This window comes from Opisthorchis viverrini, assembly GCF_000715545.1.
Source record: "Opisthorchis viverrini unplaced genomic scaffold opera_v5_63, whole genome shotgun sequence".
Lineage (NCBI taxonomy): Eukaryota > Metazoa > Platyhelminthes > Trematoda > Opisthorchiida > Opisthorchiidae > Opisthorchis > Opisthorchis viverrini.
The window spans coordinates 172393-195051 of NW_008751719.1; the positions used below are offsets into that span (position 1 = coordinate 172393).

General features: G+C 44.2%; 1 protein-coding gene across 1 annotated transcript in view; it reads left to right on the forward strand.

Moving 5' to 3' along the window:
* Positions 1 to 1453: 1453 nt before the first annotated feature.
* T265_04035 (hypothetical protein) overlaps positions 1454 to 22659 on the forward strand; it is a gene marked incomplete at both ends in the record, with an annotated part of 37199 nt that continues 15993 nt past the window's right edge. Inside the window, 7 exons of the mRNA XM_009168670.1 lie at positions 1454 to 1535; positions 1574 to 1660; positions 1704 to 1730; positions 1897 to 2084; positions 4495 to 4582; positions 13401 to 13758; positions 18929 to 19099. Of these exons, the coding sequence (XP_009166934.1) occupies positions 1476 to 1535; positions 1574 to 1660; positions 1704 to 1730; positions 1897 to 2084; positions 4495 to 4582; positions 13401 to 13758; positions 18929 to 19099 (979 nt within the window). The remainder of the gene's footprint in view (positions 1536 to 1573; positions 1661 to 1703; positions 1731 to 1896; positions 2085 to 4494; positions 4583 to 13400; positions 13759 to 18928; positions 19100 to 22659) is intronic.

A 22659-nucleotide genomic window follows, 5' to 3' on the forward strand; every position in this document is an offset into this window, starting at 1 on the left:
GCATACCAGCATCCCGAGGTGCTTTCCTGCTGTTGAAGTTGTTATTCCTCCTCTTGAGCTTAGTATGCGTGTTCTTCTTACCCCACGCACCTAATGACACTGGCAGCTTTGTGTCAGTTTGATTTGATCAGTCCCAGCCTTTCGGTCACCTAGGTTTAGATTTTGAACAGGTGAGTTGTTTCCAAAGAGCTGTACAACTTGATAGGCTCAAGCCCACTATCGCCATTTTATGATCAGAATCGGAAGTTTTGCTCTTGGGCCATACTCATCTCCCCGCTTAGATAAGGGTCTTCTCATAGTATCTCAGTCCACCTATTCTTACAAAAATAACTTCACATCACGTCGACTGTTCTGAAGTTCAGTCAAGTTGGTGAAAAATTGAAGTACTGGTGTTTTCTACCGGCATTTTTGGAGAGGATTATGAAAACGGTCCTGCCCAGTAGTCACATGGAGGAACGCCTGAAGTGATCTTTTGCAGTTGAGGAACTCTAACCCCTTTCTATACAAAATATCTTGGTCCTCAACGCACCATTCCGCCTTCCCTCAAACTGAGCCTCAAAATGTGGCAGCCGTGGTGAAGCTGGAACATAGCCTCTACCAGTGGAAGATATCCGAATACTGTTGCCTTCCTTCTAATTGTGCCTCCAAAGCATTTCGAGGCTTCATGCGGTGTGATCGTGAGTCGTTCGTACGGCGCACTAAGTGTACTGCAACTAACTGGATTGCGGTCTTCAGTGACTTAGGCATTGTTGTCGTTTCGAGGGGAGAAGCAATTAAGGGCTCAAATTAATGTCGTAAAACCCTACAAATAACACGCTGTGGCATGTCTAACAGCGAACTCCGTACTGGGCCTGTGAACCTAATATCGCTGACAAACAGAAGCACTACATACCTATCAGATCGAAGTCGCTTCTGCAGTGGTCGCACCGTTTGCATCAGGTGATGTATAATCCTTCGCCGTGTAACATCATCAGTCGTGCAGTTAATAGTCACTGGATATCTGCGCATCCAATGGAATTATCCAACGCTTGAAGATGCCTTTCCGACTGTCACGACTACCGTCGCGTTTTCAGACAGAGCAAGCCGGAATGTCGCCCCTCTCAAGCTAGACCACACATCACTATAGTCCTAGAAAGAGGAGCTACTTACGAGGTTTGGTGTAACCAACACCAGGCTGCAGTCCACAAATATAGCTGTGCCAGTGTAAAAACAATTCCTCAAGTTAATTCTCTGTCTTGGCAGCTGGCCACAAGGTGCACCAAAAAAAGCATTTGACAACCGGTGTGAAGTTAACACTATGCAATAACCCTTAGACACATAGCTGTTCGACCTAGTGTGATTTGGCGCCCAGTACAATTTTCGTGTCTTACCTCAGTGGATTGGTGTGATTTTCCAACTCATACTCTTAGCATCATCTGTTACTTTCGACTTCCTTTATTATTGCCCATTTTAGCTGCATTATCCGAACCCGCGTAATGTCCGCTAGACATGTAGGCCGAACAGATATTTCAGCGATCGGTATTGCAGCAGAAGAGGTATGCATCTTTAACTCAGTCTCACAACCTGCCCTTAGACGGAGGTGGAACGAGCCGCCAACCGACAGTTGCTACAAGAAGGTCGTCTTCTCCGTTCGAAGGAGCTTGAACGACTTCGTAATGAGGTAGGTTGGCGTTATATTTCACCCACAATAACCTTCTATGCAGGAAGAAAACGGCTACGATGGCCCCAGAGTAAGTGCCTTTGTTCGGAAACACACCACTTACATCGGACTCTATGATGCCGTTGGTTCCTCCACTTTTCGTTTTTACCTTTTCCCTCCATCCCTATTGGATAGTATGGGGCGGACTTATTAACTTTACCTCTTTTTGCATGCTTTCTCCGTTTCTTATGCTCCAGGGCGCATCAAACGGCAATTCCCGCTTCAGCAGCCAGCGTTCATCAGTTGAGCTCAGCTCAAGTGTCAGCTCATTCGCGCGCACAGCGGATGCACGAGACCTGCGGATGCAACTGAACCAGTTGGAAGACAAATTCAAGGGTGCAATGATGGTCAACGCGCAGCTTGACAACGATACACAAGTTCTGCGGTAAGCTTCTTACGATGACTACTTGTTACCCAGACTGGTTATCTTCGCGCTCTAGAAGGAGGAGGTGATTGTCGGGCGGAGAACTGGAAAGGTTTCATGTTCGGATGTTATTGGGTGACTGATCTATTAGTTACCTTTTCATCTAGCCAGTGGTAACCTGTTTTTCCCACATTTCTATTGCACGCTCCGTGGATTTTTACCCAAAAATAAGCAGCCGTATACATGAAGACATTCGATCATGACAGACTTACGTAAAGTAGTTTGTTTGTCACATGGATCTACACACTCGTAGTAGGTTCACTCAGGGAGCGGCCCAAACAACCTTGGTTTGGGTAAAATACGGTCCTTTTTGAAGGTGTCAGTTTCACCAAACTTGCAGCGAATGAATAGTTCGCACGCCTGAGGTTTACACAATACAGGTAAACAGCTGCAGCTCGTAATGTCGAGACTTTCTCATATAATACGACCGCTGTGCATACCATCTGATTATTTCAGACTCATGTCTGACTCAGAGCTGATGAGTCATCTACCTGCAACTGCCTGCAGCATCATACCTAAGTTTAGCTCCTAGGTTTAGCTCCTACGTTCTCTCCATAACTGTCTAAATATTTTTGGGCCCTGTCTCCATACGTTATCCATGTAAGGAAATCCAACCCTTTATGGGTTAGTGTTTTTGAAGGCGCGTGCCCGTATTCAAGCCGACCAAAGCAAATTTCATACTTTTGCATTTGTAGGATGTTGAGTCGTTAGTTAGATGTGTCGTTTTTCTCCGAACGGTCATTCCGTATGTTGCTCCTCGGATTTACCTCGCCCCACGGGATCTTCTCATGGTCTCACCCTCCGACTCAGTGCGAGCTTCACCTTGAGTCAGATCTAATCCTTATGCGATGGCTGAACGACTGGAAAGAGATTTCTTTCTAGATTAATGACCACTTTGACACGGGAGTATTCCAGTAATCCCCGGTTTCAAAACCTCTGTCACGAAAGAGTAGGATGTTTTCACTGGTTGTTTCATAATTTTCAGGGCCCTCATTTGGAGTAGAATTGATGGTCTGTTAGTTTTATTAGCACTGTATCGAAATACTGGTGACTCGGGTGCGTGGGTAGGTTGTGTACCACATAGCTGTTGACCTGTTCAAGCACTGATCAAGTACACTCTTACAACCTTGTAAACATAAGTAGATAAGAAGGAAGTAGCCACCCACCGCGCACCGATGACTTCCTCACGATTGACAAAGAAACGTCTGTAAGCGAATTGCCAAGCTTGGCGAACAGATCAGCAGCCAGTTGAATCTCAGGTTAATTTTGTTCCCTCATTTCCGTACTATTAACTGTTCAACTTTAATATGAAGGTTTATGTCAGTTGTCAAAAGGCTGTGTTTTCCTGTACTCCGCCCGAAGATCCGTTCCCAGAATTTTTAGGAGAAATTCAAAACAGTCAGTTCGCTTCATGTCACGTTTGCTCAAATTTGCAAATGATACATTCGGTTCGATCCTTTATGCATCGTTCGCGAGCACCAGACCCACACTGACAGATCGCTCAAGGGATTATTACTCCTGCATAGTGTGTTCTGCCAAATGAACGTGGTTTCTTGTTCTTTTCTACCTTTTGTTACATGGGATCAATAAGTCGGGGTAATATCAACATCGACTAGATTGATGGTTTCGCTTTTTTCGCATTCACCAGTCGCCACCATCACGATCACTGCCACCTTTGTGCTGACTCTGCATGTGAACCGATAATCCGTGTCTATATCGATTTCAACAAACCACACTGTTACGACGTGTACGCGCATGTAGGTGTACACGCGCATGGTCTTTCTGGTGGTTCTTAGCACGGTTGTATGAAGAATTCAGATTTGATCTATTTCGCTACAAAACACCCGTTAACTGACGGATGTGAGTGAAAAGAACAAGTGATTCTTTACTCTCACTTTTTCGCGCTTCTGCCTCACATAGTCAACGGATGCAGACAGTCCCGACGCCTTTATGTTGTTGGATGCTCTGCACTTGGTTTTTTCTATTGGGCCGTGAAGTAAGCAAAAAAATGTGCCCTGGACCTTCAGTAGTCCTTTCTGATTATCGGTTGGCTTCTCGTGCCGAAGATATTCCCTGCATCGAGCTCAGAAGCTGAGTTTTTCTGCATTCTTTCGCGTATGTATAACAACGAAAACCTAAAGAATGTCGATAAGTTAAACAAACTCTTCGTTGGTCGCTGAAGAACCTCCATCTTGTTCTCCATTGCTTTCATTCTGTTTGAGTCAAGTTAACTCGTGACTATACCTTTCATGCTGTAGTGTTCTTGAGCTTCGAAACTTCTTATGTTGACTGTACACTTACGTATCACTATGTTGCACGATTTTGTGGTGCTAACAAAACAAAACTATGTATTCGTTTATCCATCTGGTAGTTATGAAGTTGACCTCCTCAAGGATAAACTGGACGATATGATGGAGCTTAATTCCTCACTTCAGAAGTCGTATGCTGAGAAGAAGCGTGTAAGTCTTCGTACTTTTTTGCCTTTCTTTACAAGCTTCGGTGTGTCAAGTTTTCATCGTCGTAATTCCGACTCTACAGTTAGGGTGCACATTCCATACTACATATTTACTCGGATGCTGATGGTTCTGAGTTTGTTCGTAGACTTTGTGATTACAGTTGATAACGTGACTGCGTCAACTATTGCTTCTTTGGACGTTTCGGACTCCTTTTACTCTTTGTCTGAAGTGCCTTCACTACTCCTAAGGTTGCTGGAGGTTCTTCGACAGCCCATGACCGGTTTCGCCCTTTTTGGGGCTCATCAGTCCCCAAGTTTCCATAAACCTTGTGTTCTGCTTAAAGGAAGTGGCGAGCTACTTGTCTGACAGTACACTAACGCGTGAATTGAACTGAACGCCTGAGTTACGAAGGCTGGTATAGCATTTGGTCGCCTTGAGACACATATCTGGGGCACTTATCGCTCACGGATACAACCACGGCTGTAGTATATCGGTCTGTTGTGCTGTCTTCACTACTGTGCGGTAACGTAATGCGAATACTTTACAGGCGGCATTTTGAAGTACTTGACCGATTTCACTTGCATCATCATCATTGTCAGCTATAAGAAGCGCGTATTTGTCGTAGGGTAGCTGTAGCTGCCACAGTTTCGTTCACCGATGATTTGGGGAGGTGGGGTAGGTAATTGCGCAGGCGGGTGCTGACAAATTGGGTCGTAGGGTGTAGCTGCCACAGTTTCGTTCACCGATGATTTGGGGAGGTGGGGTAGGTAATTGCGCAGGCGGGTGCTGACAAATTGGTGCGTGAATACAGCGCTGTCGGTAGACTGTTAATTGGGGGAATTGAGAAGGGATCTGTGCACTGAATGCAACAGCTTGGATGCACGAGCGTCATTGAGGGTGCGACTTTTTCATGTTCAACAATGTCTCTAATTATTGATGTGTCCCGTCTCCTGGTCCCCATCCAGGAAGACGGCAGTGACCAGCGCAGCTGAGTTTGCTGGTAATGGCTCTGCTTCCAAGTCGTTGTTTGACCGCCTCTGGTTCGTGGTTGTGCGAAAAGAACCCTCCGAGGAAGTCATTCGACCGGCATACGCAGCACGTGGCCAAGCCAACGCAACCCATGCAGTGTGATCAATTCATCTATTGAGCTTGAGTTATTTCTCCCGAATACCATTCGATGTACTTCAGCATTGCTTATCCTTTCACTCGCAATATTTGCGCAACGTTTTTCAGACAAAATGGACAGACCGGGTCTTAAGCATCAAAGCCTTTCGGAAAACAGACACTGTTGGAATTAAATATAGCCTGAGGCGGAACCAGCTTCTCTGGTTGGGTCATTTGAGGCGAATTATCTGAAGTCGCATCCTGAAACCACTAATCTACAACTTCGGACATACCTGAATCTCCGAAAGAATTTGTAGCTTTCGTTTTAGATGGTGGGAGAATCTGACACTTGACATAGAGTTCTGGAGCATGCTATCATCGCATGTGTTAGAAGCTTCCAAACACAATCCTCCTTAGTGCTGCATCACAAGCAGTCTTTCTCTGAACTGAAGAATACAATCATCTGAATTAGGAATGAATGGATGATACTCGTGCTTCCTCGATAAACAAGTGTCAGTTCTCATTGTTATACTATCATGTTTAGGCCGACTGATGACTTACAATAAGCCTGTGTGTATGTTTGCTCGCCTACCTTATCATTTCTGATTTCCACCAACGTCCAGGCCCTGTGTGCAGCACCGCGAGCTGTTTTTGCTTATCCAACTGTGTGCAGACACCCAGTGGTTCCTTTTCGACCAACATATACGACCGGGTCGTGGTTATTCCCGTTCTCTAACCATCACTTTTCCTCGGTTTCCATCCTTGAGTGACTTTCCTCAGTGTATTATCGCCTTATTTTATTCAGTGATATCATTTTTCTCATACACCACACATTCACGCCACCTTGTGCAGAATCAGTGGATCTTCACAATACATGGTTCACTCAACGCTGTTTATGAAAATTGTTTAGAAAAAAGTTTAATGAAAGCGGTGTGCATACCTTACCTATCGATCTGTAAACCAAACATACCATATCACTACGCTTCTCTGTCTGTCCGCTGTAACCTGGCACATGGCCTTCTAGCTAAACTATTCTTAGAAATGTAATTTCACTCGCATTGTCAGCAAATCGATTAAACCCATGGGCGGACGGCCAGTTTGGTTGGATTTTTTGTGGTCTGGCTGGATGCTGATTTATATTAAAGTTCCTCGTGCTGCCCCGTTACTGACACAAAACTGATGAATGGATGTTCAAGAGGGTAACGGGCATGCAAATTCTGCTCCTTCACAAAATGTCCCATCTCAGACGTCGAGTTTGTGTCCCGAAACTTAGATATGGACAATGTAGGACACCGTGGCCATTAAGGTACTCAGTATCACTTGTAGTTGATTCCCTCGTATCACTAACTGTATGCAACTTTCCAAACAGCTGTTAAAGTCCGCTAGCTGGCACAGCCGACAAATGGTTTCGTGCTGAAACCCGTGATCTCCACAGATACTTCTCACGGAGAAACAGGCCTGTGTGTTTGCCTCAAACTTCCGTCGTCCGGTGCACGTGGCTGCACACATTTGACACTGAGTAACTCTTGTAAGAAACAAAATTTGCATAGTGAAGCGTCTTTCGTTATGTGGGTCCACCATCCTACATTCAACATTCGTGAACGAAAAGCACAAGCTTACAGTGTATGCTTGCCCTCAGTCAGAGACATCGCGAAGAAAACGCTGATGGGTGTTGATTGCTGCCTCCAAGTGTGTTGTTGACAGTCGGCTTCAGTTTTTACCTACCTTCGAGGAGCTATATACCGAGCTATATATACGTTTTTCGTTTGCATATTCCTTTCTGGATTTTTTTCAACTGAGTGATTCTGGTGCCTCTTTCGTGGTACTATAATGGCTATCTTGCCCCAAGAAGCGAATGTCCATAGGAAAGCTCTACTTCTCCTGCTTGTTGGTCCACTTAAGGATCAAGAACCAGACATATCGTTTGACCTAGCTAACACGGTTAGGATAAAATACGCGAAAGATGTTTTGCGAAGTGTTTTATTAATCGAATTCCAAACTGCTGGTCACCTGAATTCTTGTACCATTCATGGAGGCTAATAGTTCTCACATAACAATATTTTGCTCATATTCTGGATAGTGCTGTTCCCTAACAGTAACCTCAATCTCCCGTTCCGCTTGATCTAGGCGTGAACAACGCCTGGCATTTAATGACTAGATAATGCGCTCAGACAATGCCATCAACACTCTCGCCAAGTACCTGGTCCTAACACCCTGCCTCTCACACTCTACTGTTCGGTTCTATACTCTTCGAGGGTTCAACATGGCCAGCAAGCTAGAACCAGCCATCGCCTCCAGACTCGAGATCTCTCCATAGCCACCTTTTCAGGAGAGATGCGCTGGGCGATGACCTGTCTTTCGTGTGTTATTACACAATCGGTCGCAGCCGACGGGACCCCATTGCAGGTTACGCATGGTTTCAGCCTACCTTTAAATTCTCACTCATGGAGAAATTGTTGTACTCACACGGTTTCTCCGTGTGATATTAGCAGTAGAATGACTTCAAGTAAATCTTCGATTTCGATAACATCCATGGTTTACTACCAGGTTTCGAGGTGAAAAATATGTCGAGTATGTTGTCTATAAATTGTGTGTGAACTCAATAGTTATTGGCACATCATCGGCGCTTTGTAAACGAGTCACTTTGGGGAACCGGTAACTTCAATACGAGCAGCCAGATAACCGTGACAGGAGCATAAGTGCTTTTGGATTCAATTTGTCAAGTAAATATACGGGTAAATTTCTCCTCCTAGTAGGCAACCTGGGTAGCTAGCTGTTCTCCAATATTGTCGTCTAAGCCCTTCGTTTTACCAGAGGGACGTTTACAACTCGCATTTATACCCGTATCTCAGATACAGTCGTCTCATTGTAGGGGACCACCCGGAGTGACCGACCGAGTATAGCTTCTTCTAGGAGGGATATATTCGTTGGGTGGAATTTCGAGGAACCACTCAGTAGTTTCTTTTCAGGAGTGATCTCCATCTAGGAGAGCGGCTTTTTCAGTGGGTGCTCCTCACTCCCACACGTCTATCAGTTATTTTTTTCACTGATGAAGATAAACTTATCCTAAGTGCAGGAGCTCATCAAGATGGTTACTGTTTTCCTGCAGCCGACTGTTCCTGTTCGCTAGCACCTTCGGTTCTTGACGAAATTGATCAGCAACGCCAATCATCTGTTTTGTGCTTCCTAGGTAGTTTCCGTTGTTCCCATCGGCCCCCTTGATTGACCTGCTTTCAACGATCTCCTCAATTGGAACTGCCTAAAACCTGGCACGAATCTCTCACCGTTCTGTAGTTCCGAGGGTTTTACAGTATTTTCACAGTATTTTCGTGTCCAACTTCATTAGTCTACTACCTTCGTACTATTTTTGTCCACCATCAGTCTTTCATCAAGAATGAGGCTTCGTCCCTTCCCCATTAAAGACCCCCCAGAAGAGAATCCATTCTCCGGAGAGTACTCATCTATCCAGAGATAGTAGCGGACGAATATATCAAGCCAATTTTGTCCCGCCTTTCGTCTACTCTGGCCAACAAAATTCATTTCTTCCTAATAAGAGCTAATAGCTGTAGATGTTTTATCAAGTGAAATGCATTTCCTACAATATCCCACACTTGGGAGGCTATTTTCAGGCGATCCTAGCAAAGTTGGCTCTTCGAAGGACTGTTGTTACGTGTTTCTTCCTAAACTTAGTTTTTGCCTTCCACAACTACCCATTCTAGTGCCCTCAATACCTAAAAATCATCAACTGACGTCCAGTGGTGGTTCAGTTTTTTTTACTATGCTACTGTAGGATTTGTATCTCAGGTGCTTTCGAAGTTGGAAGAAATCCTTACCAAGTGACCTCTTGGTCCATTAATTTTCCACTCTGATTCACTGTGCGGAAAGCAAAACAGATCGGGGTATTTCCTACCACACCCTCCGCGTTTATGTTTCATGTGTCTCTTATCAGGAACTTGGTGTTTTCGCAGACGAAGCTGGACTCCTCCCACTTTTGTGTGCATGTGCGTATGGAGTGTTGACGTCGACCTTCCATCGTTCGTAAACTTGCTGGCACGCAAACACACGTCCATAATAATACTAAGTCAATCGATTGTGTTTTCTTGCCCATGGTTTTCACCTATTTCCTCACGTTTTTTATTGTTTTCGGTTCACTTATAACGTCGGCTTGCTCGACAACCGAATTTATTAGTCCATCCTTCCTCTTCGTTTTCATTCAGAACCGATGACCATCATAACGCGTGTGTCAGTAGTTTCGGTTACGAGCGTTTAACTTGCATTGAAATTCCGGTTGTTTTTGTAACGCACTACCCATAAGGTTGCTTAAAACTCCTCGACAGCCCAAGACCGGTTTCGCCCTCCTCGGGGCCCATCGGGTAGGCGCAGTCCCCGAATTTCCGTCAACCTTATGTTCTACTTGAAACCAAATTGCAGAAATTAGCGAAATACACTCATTTGCAAACTAGTTTGGTTTTTCGACAGACTCACCTGGAACCCAGCTGAATCTCTCGGTTTTGATGTTTCCAGGCAACTGAATGTGCTGCACCAGGCCGCATCATGTTTCAGTCGCTACGATATTCGAGATATCGCGATACACATATATTTTTGTAATGCACTACCGAGAGATTCAGCTGGGTTCCAGGTGAGTCTGTCGAAAAACCAAATTAGTTTGCAAATGAGTGTATTTCGTTAATTCCGACCGTTTTCTTCACTCGTTAAACTCATGTCGATACTTGGTTAATATTCGCCGCAGAAAAAAATTTTCTGCTTTTCCAACGTATCACTTATCACAGAGTTTTGTGTGCTTTTCCGCACGCACCATTGCTTTTTCTCTTGAACCGGGTTCTACGATCTTGCACGTGCACTTACTGTGCACCACAGTGCTATCGAAAAATCCCTATTTCAGTTCTGTAAGGTATAGAAATGTTTTACTGGACATTAAATCTGCTATCAGGTGACAAGGAAATGGTGTGAACCACAAACCCAGCCCAATGTAAACAGATTTGTGGAAAAATTGCTCGAGCTTTTGACGTGTTCCACATCAATCCTGCCGTCTTTTCAGTCGTTAGAGCGGCTGATGTTTGTGTCCTCTTCAGCGGAAGTGCGTCGACAACTGCCCTGTTTGGCACAGATCATTCCTCGTTACAGTGTAACACCAGGTGTTTTGTCTTCCTGCTTAACTTACGCACAGGAAGGTCCCACTTGTGAATCAGTGGAACGCAGTGCAGAATAATTACCTTGTTCCATGGGATGAACGATTTGGTCACTAATGTCTTACCATCAGTCTAGCTTACCTCTCCGTTGTGTAGTGGAGTGGCGGCGGGTGGACATATGTGGAGGCATGTCCTGTGATGTCTTCGAAAAGCAGACATCAAAATTGGATTCTGTTTTCAGCAATAGGCGGTTCCATTTTACTGGACTTTACTTGAACTGTGTTGGGTTTTTTTTTCGAACACGAGTGAACTATTTCTTGGCTGAATAGTTTGGCTAACTCATTAAGCCTTTTTAGGACGGACCACAGCATTCTCATGTGACTTTCTGCCTGACAGATATCAGCTATTGCATCCGGGTCGACTCATCACTGGGCTAAGTAGCTTCGTTATTGATCTAAAAGGAAGTGGACCTTGGTAAATTTTTACTAGGACACTGAAGCACACAAGGGGCAAAGAAAAGGGCAAATGCCACCGAGGCGAATTGACTTCCCACTTATCGAACGGCTGCTGTATCATCTTGGGTATCACACAGAATGCCCGCATCACACTTAAACACATGAGGTTCACATGAACTTGCTATGGAGGGTTCCAAGGGACCATCAGCCAAGTATCCCCATAATGAGGCAAACATTGGTATCGTTCACATATCCAAAACAACTATTGGTTTGAATTATAGGAGGGAACTGTGATAGTTCCAGTCCTATAGTGACTTTTGGGTTCTATAGAGCCCAAACCACATTGGTTTATCGTGGGTAATTGTATGGACTTCTTCAGTTTGGTTACTCTTGTAGTTGTTAGAAGAAATGCATCCTTATAATCCAATTACCAGATTGTGATTTGGTAATACCTGCAGGTTACTGGTGATAAGGGTCATTAAGATGTAACCACCGGATGTGTTCTAGCTCCGCTGGTTCTCATGCTGAAAGGTCATTTCTGTGTCGGAGACCTGGAAAGTATTAAGGAAATGGGACAGTAGAAATTAAAAACTTTATTTGTGTAGAAGATAGCAGCACACCAACCCCCCTGAAAAAATACCACTGGAGGTAAAGAAATGTTTGAATTTTTTCCGGGTGAGGGTCGAAAACTAAGCGGTAGAAGGACGAACGTTGTTGTGGATCGTGTTTGGGTTGGCCTCTTTTCCCAGTCATTTTCCTCTGGGGTTATACGTTTAGCGCACGCTGAATTGAATCGGGAGCTTTAGCACAAATACCGAAACGATGACTATGGAAATTGAACTCAGGGCCTCCCACCGACGCATAATTAACTGGATTGAATGAACCCCTAGTCAACTGGTCTCTTCACTACTCAACAGACATCCGGTGCCATCAAGTTTGACCAGATACGAATAAATTCCATAGGCTGTGACTGAATGTAAATACGTTCCAGTGAAGTCATCACTTAGTCGGTTGGGTACTACATCTTATCTAACCGCAGCTATGTCGATCGTCAACTCCTGCCTTCTAGGTTCTCACGAACTATGGTTATTCCATCTCTCTGGACTAGAATAATTTATCGCGAAAGCCTATTATTATTATCATGTAACAACGGAAACAATGGTTTCACTCACTCCGTCATGTAGCTTTTTTGCCTTCCATTGGTATTGCAACCAGAAGCGCTCCGAAGAATGTCAATGTGTTTATCCGGAGCTATATTATTGTCCAGTCAGGAGGTCTTCACTGGTATAGCGGACAGTACTTAGTTAAAACAGTCATGTCAGTAGGTACTACCTACGAAAATATGAAAAATCTTGTGTGTTCCGCCGCTGGGTGTGGCTGTCATTCTCTCGTTCGAGCGCCCACATTCAGCTAGTCTCCCAGTTAGTCTCCTGTTAAAAACAAATTGGCATGCAAATGAGTGTATCTCGCTAAAACTGATGTATATTTTGAACTAACCATTTGGTTAGACAAACTTCTCAACCCCATTTCAACACCATATTGTTGCACTCTCTGCTTTTCCTTTCACAATTGGACTACTAGAATTAGGCCTTATCCTATCTTGAGGGGATCACTCCAAATCTATTCTCATTTATGAAACAGAAGGGCCCAGAATAACTCTTACTTTGTGTATACCGTTTTCATGTTGTATACCGATAGTACCCAAAAATCCTCTGGAATAATTTAAACTTCCGACGTTGTTGTACAGCAGTTCAGCATTTCTATGCCATTGGACGTTTGTTTACTCAGGGATTGATTCCATTCCTGTGTTTCGTGATTCTGCAGTGTTAATGGGGTTCTTCGAATCCTATCATTCCTCCTGCTTCTGTTGCAACTTATCAGTCAAATTGAGGATTACATTTCCTCGTGATCTTCAGTTCGTTCTTTTCAGTACCTTGCACGGTAAGTGCACCCATACCAGACTTCAAATCAAAAGCCCACTGGGAGTTCGTCGTTTACACAAAGTAAACACGTCAGCAGGGTCCACTTACACTTAATGTTTCAATTTTCATAACAGAATTTTTCTGAGAATCTGTAGTTTCAAATAACCTATGATCATACCACTTTTATCAGGATCTGGCGTACCATCGACTTCAAATCACAGAACTGACAAATCGATTGGAATTTGCTCGGAAGCAAATTGAAGCTCGTGATGAGTTGATCCAACAGCACAACCTAATTCTCCTGGATGCCAACGAAATGAACGACCTTGCTCCCCCAACTGCCGCACTAGACACGACAGGTTCCGAGAACAATTTACCCATCGATAAGAAGCGACCGAGCAAACAGGTCACCAACGGCCATTCGGACCACCCATCAAAACCCTTGGTCAATGGGTTGCCGAATGAGACTGGTCCCTGTATCCCCTCGATGGCACTAATCGCGAAGACAACTGCCGAACTTTTACGCACACTGCCCGAAACCACACTCGGTAATGGTTGATTCCACATGGGTTTTTATTTAAGCACCTTATAATCACCTTGTAATAGTCCTTGTAGCTTATTCCTATCGAGACATCGATATTAAAGTGGCACGAATATGTTTGAATTCATCAGCAAAGATTAACTGGCCACATTGCTTACAAGACTAATGCACCATCCGAATCTTGTTAGCTTACGTTGTCGGTTCGTGATAATATTGTGGAGGGCTTGCATAAAGGGAGAACTGACTCTTAGCTTTCATTAAAAATGAGAGATTCTGACGAACAAAACTCAGCAGGGCTATTTATTTGTGGTGTGAGAGTTTCCTCTGCCTCTGACAAGGTTTCTGTATCCATCCTTTGGATACCGTGTTTGTAAGCACCTTTTTGCCCTGCAGGATTGACCTTCCATTCACCCCAGTTTCGATAGTTTGATGATGCCGTTGGTCCCAGTGATTAACTTGAATCCCGTGTGGAGAACAAACAGCGGTTTCATGGGATCGCTAGAGTGCATGCGATTTCGGGACATCCTTTTCCCTAATTGGTAAAAGCCAATGCATGAAAAAAAACGAATATAATGGAGGCGGGTTACGCAGGTGCGGAAAATCGATATTAGGGACAAGATGTGATTAGATAAGATAGAAAGTTGACAGTGTTCAGTTCAGAGTTTTACCTGTGAAATAGAAAGCGGAAAAAGTGAAAATAATGCTGAGTTTAATGCACAAACAGACTGAAGACGGAAATGAGTTTGAGACGTAGAACAGGAGCAGTTTAGGTTATCCCCGGAAGTTTGTTAATCAGGTTGTTAGTTTGTCCTCACTAATTTGTAACCCACACCCAAGGGAGGCCGCCATCTAGGCGGAAGTGTTTGCGTGAGCAACCTATTTCAAGGGAAGGGAATTTGATCATGGACTCTCTGACGATGCATCCTCTCCTTATACGAGTGGAACAATTTTTGGGAGATTTCTGCATTCTCTGCGAAGTGTTAGCGTACTTTATTATCTCCAGCACTTAGTAACTTCCATTACGTCATATTAGAATAGAATGGCATTTGTTTTGTTAACCCCTGAGTATGCATGAGTCCTTTCATCAGTATCGCTTAACAAGTAGTCGCTGCAGTATTATTTAACAGTGAGTAAGGAGCCGGTATGTGTGATGTGGGGCAGGATATCATAGTATGGAGAGACGGATTCGATGAAAAGCGAACGCTCTTATCTGGTTTTAAGGGCGTCCGCTCCTATTTTGGGTCCGGTATCTATGTGCTTACTTATAACGACACCTTTCTCATTACTGAGGACATTTCGGAGTTTTTTTCGCATATTTCATTGTATGTGGTGGTAAACGATGAATTTGTGTTGGTCATTGTTTTCCGACTTGGCGTCGCACTGACCCGTAAACAATCTGCCTACGCGCGCTACTTGGGGAGCATCAAATTACATTCTGGTTTGGACTTATTGGCCCAATTAATGCCAGTCGTTTTCGTGTTACAGCTTTGTACCCACAGACAAGTGACCAACGGCGCGTTCTGTTTCTAACTTCGCATGTTGCATGTCCTGCTTGCGTCATGTCTAATTACTTCGACCTACACGTATCTGTAGGTCTGAATAGCCACTGATCCATAAAGTACAAAATCACTATCGCATTCACAATCGGTTGAATAGTGGACTGAGGTAGCCGCGCTGGCACTCTCATCGATTCCGCAGTTCTGCTTCTTGCTCGATGTTGTTATACAATGGTCATTTGGGATCATCATCATCATCACTGCCATCATGACCATCAGTTACCGGTGCCATCAGCGTGCAGATTTAGATTGATTAGAAAAGTCTAACTTCTGCTACCAACACCTCAGTAATATAACTGACGACCAAAATATGCGCACTTCGTTTTCTAGCAGGATTTCCATTTTAACTTGGTAGCCAGACTTTACATTCAACTACTGGCCTTACGACTTGCACATTATTACCTTGCTCACTCTCGTCCTTAGCAGGCTACACACTGAAGGTAGATTCCAGGGGGACTAGTCGAGGGAAGACGAATCGAGTGTCTATCAGCGTCCATTTCCTTTTCTTTCGCATTTGTTAGGTAGGAGCCGTTAATTTAGTTCAAACTTTCGCTCACTGAGCATTATGACGAGAGAGACTTCCTGCTAGACAGGGTTATCTTGTGCGAGTTCTCAGTGTTGAGTCCCCTTTCCATGGTGGTGTGGATATAGCTAACTGATCTCCTCTTTGGCTCTTCAAGTGGCTCAAGTGGTTAGGACGTGAATTGACTGACCTGAAGGTCTGTGGTGCGAACCCAACCCCTGCCTCTCGATTTCCCTTGTCTAGGCTTGGGCAACCTGGCAGTATGCCAGCCCTCGTGCTTCCCTCGGGTGGCATAGCAGCTAGGCACCGGAAGGGTTTTACAGCTGAACGATTTTTCGGGTTCCTCAGTTGACACCGAATCGATTGCCTGAGAAAGTTATGCGCCTGCTTCAGGTTATTACGATAAACTCTAGTGAATACGAATGGAAGTTAGATTGTATGACGAACAATTTCCAAATGATTGCATCCATGGATCTGGCTTTTGCTGTACACGTGGCTCCCCATCCGTCAAATTAGCAGCTGCTATATTTGCAGATTCAAGTAAACTGGCTGTGACATCAACCGGGCCGAGAGAGGTGGCTGTCTTATCGGCAGGTAACAGATTTGGGAAATAGGGTGGTTGAACGGTGTCTGCTTTCCGTATATCGTGACGGCTTCACCTTTCGCAACCTCACCAATATGTCAACTTTATTTAGCAGCTTCAAGTTCGCATTCAGATCCATCTCGACTCTTGACGAAGTGCCTAACTGTCACTGGAAGCAAGACCCTACAGCAGCGTATCATGAAATTGATCGTCTAGATAAAGCGTTGACAATCCAGTATCCTTACCACTTGCAGGCCAGATTTTTCTTGCCGCATTATTTGTGGAAAACACTGCCGCGGCACTTACTGGGACTCTCGCTGTTACAAACATTTTGATAGGCCTAATGATTGGAACCTGGCTTACTAGACTGCTTACCTTGGAGGTGTTGAGAAATGCTGCACTTAGGTTGGAAGCCGTAGGCGAAACCGTAACGAAACAAGGGAGTAGCAACAAGTTGGTCGAAAAAGCCTTCACAATAGAAGGGACCGACACCAATTCAGCCCCATTCACTTTGTGTAAGCATCTAACTAGGTTACAGTGGCTCCTTTGGTTTGACATTTTAGAAACTGCCGTAGGTCAACCTTCAGGTACGGTGTTTGAACATACGGTCTTAGAACTGGACGAAAGCTTTTGATATCAGCTTATTCAATAAGCTCTCATATAGGAATCACGTACACTCGGCTCCCCCGTAATCATTTCAGTCGTATACTCCAATAGGATGGTCTCAGAGGGCAACAATGTTGGATATAAGCTCGTTTTGGAGCCGAGTAGTACTTTTGTACATATGTTTGTATGTAGCTACTTGCATCATACAGTCAAGTGCCTCTACAGCAAATAACTATCTACAATGGTCGTTGTTGATCAGCCCTTACAAATCCGTGTTTTCTTTACACAACGACTCTCCACCATTCCGATAGGGCCCGTAAGCACAGGTTTGATGGAATCTGTCACCGACTGTACCGATGATCCAAAAACCACACTCATTCGCAAACTAACTTATGTTCCGTCCATACATTGTTTCTTCCCCAGAAGTGCAGCATTCATATTAAGTGTTCACACGTTTGGCACGTTAAGCTTCAGAACTGACGGAACTTGTTATGGTATCCTGATACAAGCTTTACTTAGTACCGAAAGTTCAGTGTTAGTACCTGGTTCCTCGTGATTGCACTCCAGCCATGTCACTGTGTAATCCACATTTTCTAAACACATTAAGTGCGTTTGATTTTACCGATGTTGATTATACGGTCGGAGTTGCAACTTGTAGAACTAGATGTGCGCGCCTGCCAGTTATCACACGCAGCTCGGTTTATAGGCTCATTTTTCTATCAATGCCAATAATTTTATAGATATCTTGAATAATGGCCTGTCTTTTGGCAAACGAATAGATCAGACTTCGACTGTTGGAAGCAGTCCCCCGTTCTTGGGGCTCATTAGCCCCATGGTAAACTTGGATACCAAGTTGTAATAAATTTCGTGTAATAAATTTCGTGTCTTAGCGAAAGACTCAGATGAATCTCTCGTCTATGGTATTCTTCAACTGAATGGGCTGTGCCCGAATGCCACCTCCTGTTTCTGTTGACACGATATTCTGGGTATCACAGACGAGAGATTCGTTCGCGTCCCTGCTTGACACGAATGTAATTTGTAACTGAGGGTACTTCTCAAATTAAACTTTTTTTTAAACGTACACACTGTTCAACCGAAATAAGACTTCGGATACATTTAAAACCAAACAGTAAAACTATGGATTGAGTAGCATTCAGTTGGTCGTACATGTCAACTAATGGACGAATCTAACCTGATTGCGCTAGACTTGTTTTATGTGTACCCTGTATGAAGTCGGTAGAAAGGAAGATCCTCAAAATTAGATTACTGTTTACTCTAGCGACCAGGTGGACTTTCCTTTTTTGTTCTGGTCCTTAGAGGCATCGGATTTCACTCAGCCGGACCGTCGTTATAGACTGTTCGTCCACAATTCACGTGCAGCTGGTACCTGAGAACTAACTAAGCAGTTTGAAGTTCACCGAACTACCGTTCACCCGAGCTGTTTAGTTTCGACTAATTTTCTGTCAGCTCATCTTCGCTAACCTACATTTCGCTATCAAACTGACCCTTCTGCCTGGACGACAAGGATCGGTGCTTGTGACATTTTTCAGACTAGCGAAAATGACACCGAACCAAAAGAGATAGTGATCTTTTCATTCGCTTTTGGCGTCGCAACTCTGTCTTTCATTATGCTTTGTGTTCCGATGCTGTTTGGCTGTTGGCTCAGCTGATTGATCCGGCCAAGACCCGACCCAACTGACTCATTGAATTAGAAATGGATCGAGTGAATATACTGACGTCCCACAAACAAGTCTGAACATTCTACGTGTTTAACGGTAGAATTCTTGATCCCTATTTTAATGTCTGGAATATAGTCGTTCGGTGGACTGACCACGGGTGTTTCCATGAATTTGGTTCCCGTAGTTTTTCGATCCCCCTCATGGCCTGTCTTTGTTCTGTTGATTTCCAGATTCTCAAATTAACCACTTGTTCAAAGAACGTTCCGATTTATTGGCCCGCGTAGAAAGACTGGAAAGCGAACTTGAAGAGCAGCGGAAGGTTCCTGAAACAACTAGTCGTTTCTCCTCTCGATCTCGACTTAGCACCTCTGACCAAGCAGACCTCAAGCAAGATATTCAAAGTGAGTGCTTTTGTTGTTATCGTTATATAATCATCCCTCTGATGTGAAACCATCGCGGAAAAAAGGACATTTTGGCATCTGCGGGAGATAGACTGTATTGTGGGGAAGGGGAGGGGGTAATGGCTTTTGACGCGATATCATTGGTTTAGTTTTACCTTTGTCTTCCGACAAACTATCCGATTTTCTCTGACTGGGTTTGTCTCATATATCAATACCGTTTAGGTAATACTACAGTTTTTTTATTTTCTTCGGAAGTTATGATTACTGTTTCTTTGGAGTCGCCATCACGAAGAAACTGGTGTGACGGTTTGCGCACCTCAGCGATCCATTGAGCTATACTGGAGAGTGTCCCGCGACACTCACAGAGTCTCTCACACCAGGTTGGTCAATGGTTAGAGGTCTGACGAACAGTCTCCTGGCCCTCCAGGTTGGGGGATGGAACATGTGGCGGATTGTTTCACAGAAAAGGTAATGCATTTGCATTCCCCGCCAAACACCGCTGCCTTGCGGTTGGGCTTTTGAGCCACAGGCTTTAGATGGGGATCCTAATCGTCCTCCTGGCAGTATCCCAGCCCACGTACAACCATGAATTGTCATGGTTATACGGCAGTGAAGCATCGGTGTTGAACACTGATGTCATGCTGTCGATGATGATGATGATGATCTTTGGAGTCTCTGGTGACAACGCGCTATTTACATGTTTTCATTCGTTCATATCTTGCTTTTCGAAGCGAGCCGTCGGATTTTCTGTTTGCCTCGAAAACGTTTTGAGTATGAGCACCTCTGCGACCCAATATCAATTTCAATTAGTGAGAAAAGCATATTCATCGTAAAGACCACCAAAAGTAGTCAATAGCCTTATAAGTAGTGTATTGTTAGGTCGAGAAAAGCAGTCGCTACTTTACTGTCCGTTTCCGTCATAAGATATGATGACCCCAAGACCACATTTCCAGCGCCGTATTATGCGAAACAAACACCTGCTAAAGTTCCATTACTTACTCCTTTATCCTTCCGATCATTCTACGTCTATCTCCGCAAAGACAGTGTAATGGTACTTGGAAAACATCCAACCAATTGCTCACTAAATGGTGATATCAGGTTGTTTGTGTTCCAACATGTGAATTCATTCCTTTGGACATACATCACCTCAACTGAAGAGTAGGCACCCACCAAAGTAACCAATTCAGAATACTGGTATCATATCTACAACAGCCCTTTGTGTAGCACTTTTTTGCACAACCTTTCCCGTAAAAATTTTGTCGTTACCTTTTGGGTCTGGAACGAAAATAGGAAATTCTTAACATTCTCGCCGTTTGGATTGAGCGATGTGCTTCAACACTGGTGAAATTGCCCACCACGCGTAGCATTCCCCACTGTTAAGGGAACTTTTGGGCTCGTCAGGTGGGGGGATGCGGTTATTCCAGAACAAGCATCCTCATGGCTGCAAACAGAATGCGCTTATGGTGGGCAACCTTTTCTTCTCAATTCTTCTTGCCGACTGGTGTTCAACGTGGTTGGCTGGTTGCATGTTCTTTCAAACGTCTGCATAGTTTTGTGGCTTTAGAACGCTGTTTTTCTCCAGGTTTTCACTAATCCATCTCCTGATCACTTATGTTCGAAACAGATGCTCGCTTCTTTTTGAAAAACTTGCCCATTTCGTTGAGTGTTCGTCACATTTGCTGGTAAAATCACTGTCTCAGCTTCCATACCCTTCCATACCCAGCGAAGTCTCTCCAATCTTAGAAGTCCCATCACAGTCACACTTCCATCACCCTTTCACGATAAAAAGGGATAAATCACCCACGAGTGGATTTCATCGGGATTGTCCAATTTTACTAGTCAATGCGAACGTTGTCTCGGGTAGAAATACACCACTTATCTTGAACGTTTGTTGAACCACAGCTTTCCGTGCTTCCATCTCTATGTGACGTGTGTCAAGTGTTGGTATGCTATTGTATTCTTTGTTGCTGGTCACGAATGTGTCTTTTTACACTAAACGGTATCGGATGAAACGAATAGGTGCGACATCAAAGTACGACTCACTATCATGTCGGACTGAACAACCTTCGAAATTTCATTCGCTCTGGTAAATCTGGTTGCTACTACTCAATAAGTACTCGGCAGTTCACAACGGTCACAAATGATTTCTTTGCGTGTTCCCGATTCGTCATTGCACTGGCGGATATTCCACAGCACATCAGGCATTTCAGTATCTGTTTCAGTAGCCTTTTTAATCCTGAGAAAACGGATAACTTGCTGTATCGCTGTCTAGATTACCGAATGCCGAAATTACGAGTCTGAACAAAGATAAACGGGTAGTGTTGTACATATCTTTGTCACAGTAGAGAGAGGAACCTGTTTACTCTAACTGAGTCCAAGAATTAAAACGAGTGATTTTTTTTAAATTACGATCGTTTGGGGATTTCCCCATTCAACATCTACAGCTGAACCTGGCCGTCTTTCGCATTCTGTGGGAGCGGTTTTTTTTTGCGGGTCTTTCGATTAGTTGATTGGTAGCCTTCCGCAAGTAGCCTCGTGTGTACACTGGCGTGCGGTCTCTTATCCAACCGTAGGTAACAAACTGAACTTCACATTACCTTGCGGTTGGTGGCGGTTGCTGTAAATGCAAGCCCTCTTAGACTCCATAGGGATGTTGGGCTCTCGGTCAAAGTATTAATGGGATCTGAAGTTTGCGTTCATACCGGCTTATTTTTCCGCCCCCTAGCAACTTCAAACCTTTTCTTGCAGTGTCCAATCGGAAAGCATGTCCAGAAATGTTCGGAAATTTGTCGATGAATTTGTGACCGGACATTTCGCTCTCCGCACAGTACTAGCCACAATGAATAGTTGTAAAGGCGGCAAAAATAACCGAAAACACGAGTCTAAAAATGATTGATGGGTTGGGGCTGTCTAACTTATGGATCAGCCCACGTATGTTTTGTAGGGTTCTTGGCTCCAAGCTGAGTCACCAATGTTAGAAGTTGTAATCTAGCCCAACTCCGATTGTCACTCTCTTAACCCAACCCATACGAAACACGAAGACCTGTAACAGACACTTTGGTTCTCTCGTTTATGATATTCTACAACTGAGTGTGCTGCACACAGGCCACCTCATAATTCAGTTGAGATATCGAGATATCGCAGTATATTTTCATAAAGGAGTCTACTCACGGAAGCAGTCCGATTTGGGTTCAAGTAAACCTTAAGTTTGACGGAAACTCGGGGACTGCGCCTGCCTGCTGAGCCCCAAGAAGGGCGAAACCGGTCGTGGGGTGTCGAAGAGTTTTCAGCAACCTTGTGGGTAGTTTCCTGTAACAGACACTTTGTGAAACCTTGCTGCAGCTCATCTTTGGTGGCTACCAACGCCAGAACACTGGTTCCTTACCGCCATACAATCCTAGATTCGTTTCGCTTGGCTCAAACTTAGTCTAAGGTTCTAGCTTTCTCGAATCACCTGAATGGGCTTTGCATCATTAATAAAACATTGCCTATTAGTCAATTCTGTCCAATTCTGTCCCCGAAACCTTTAAATATTATCTAATGAAGTTCATGTTGATAGT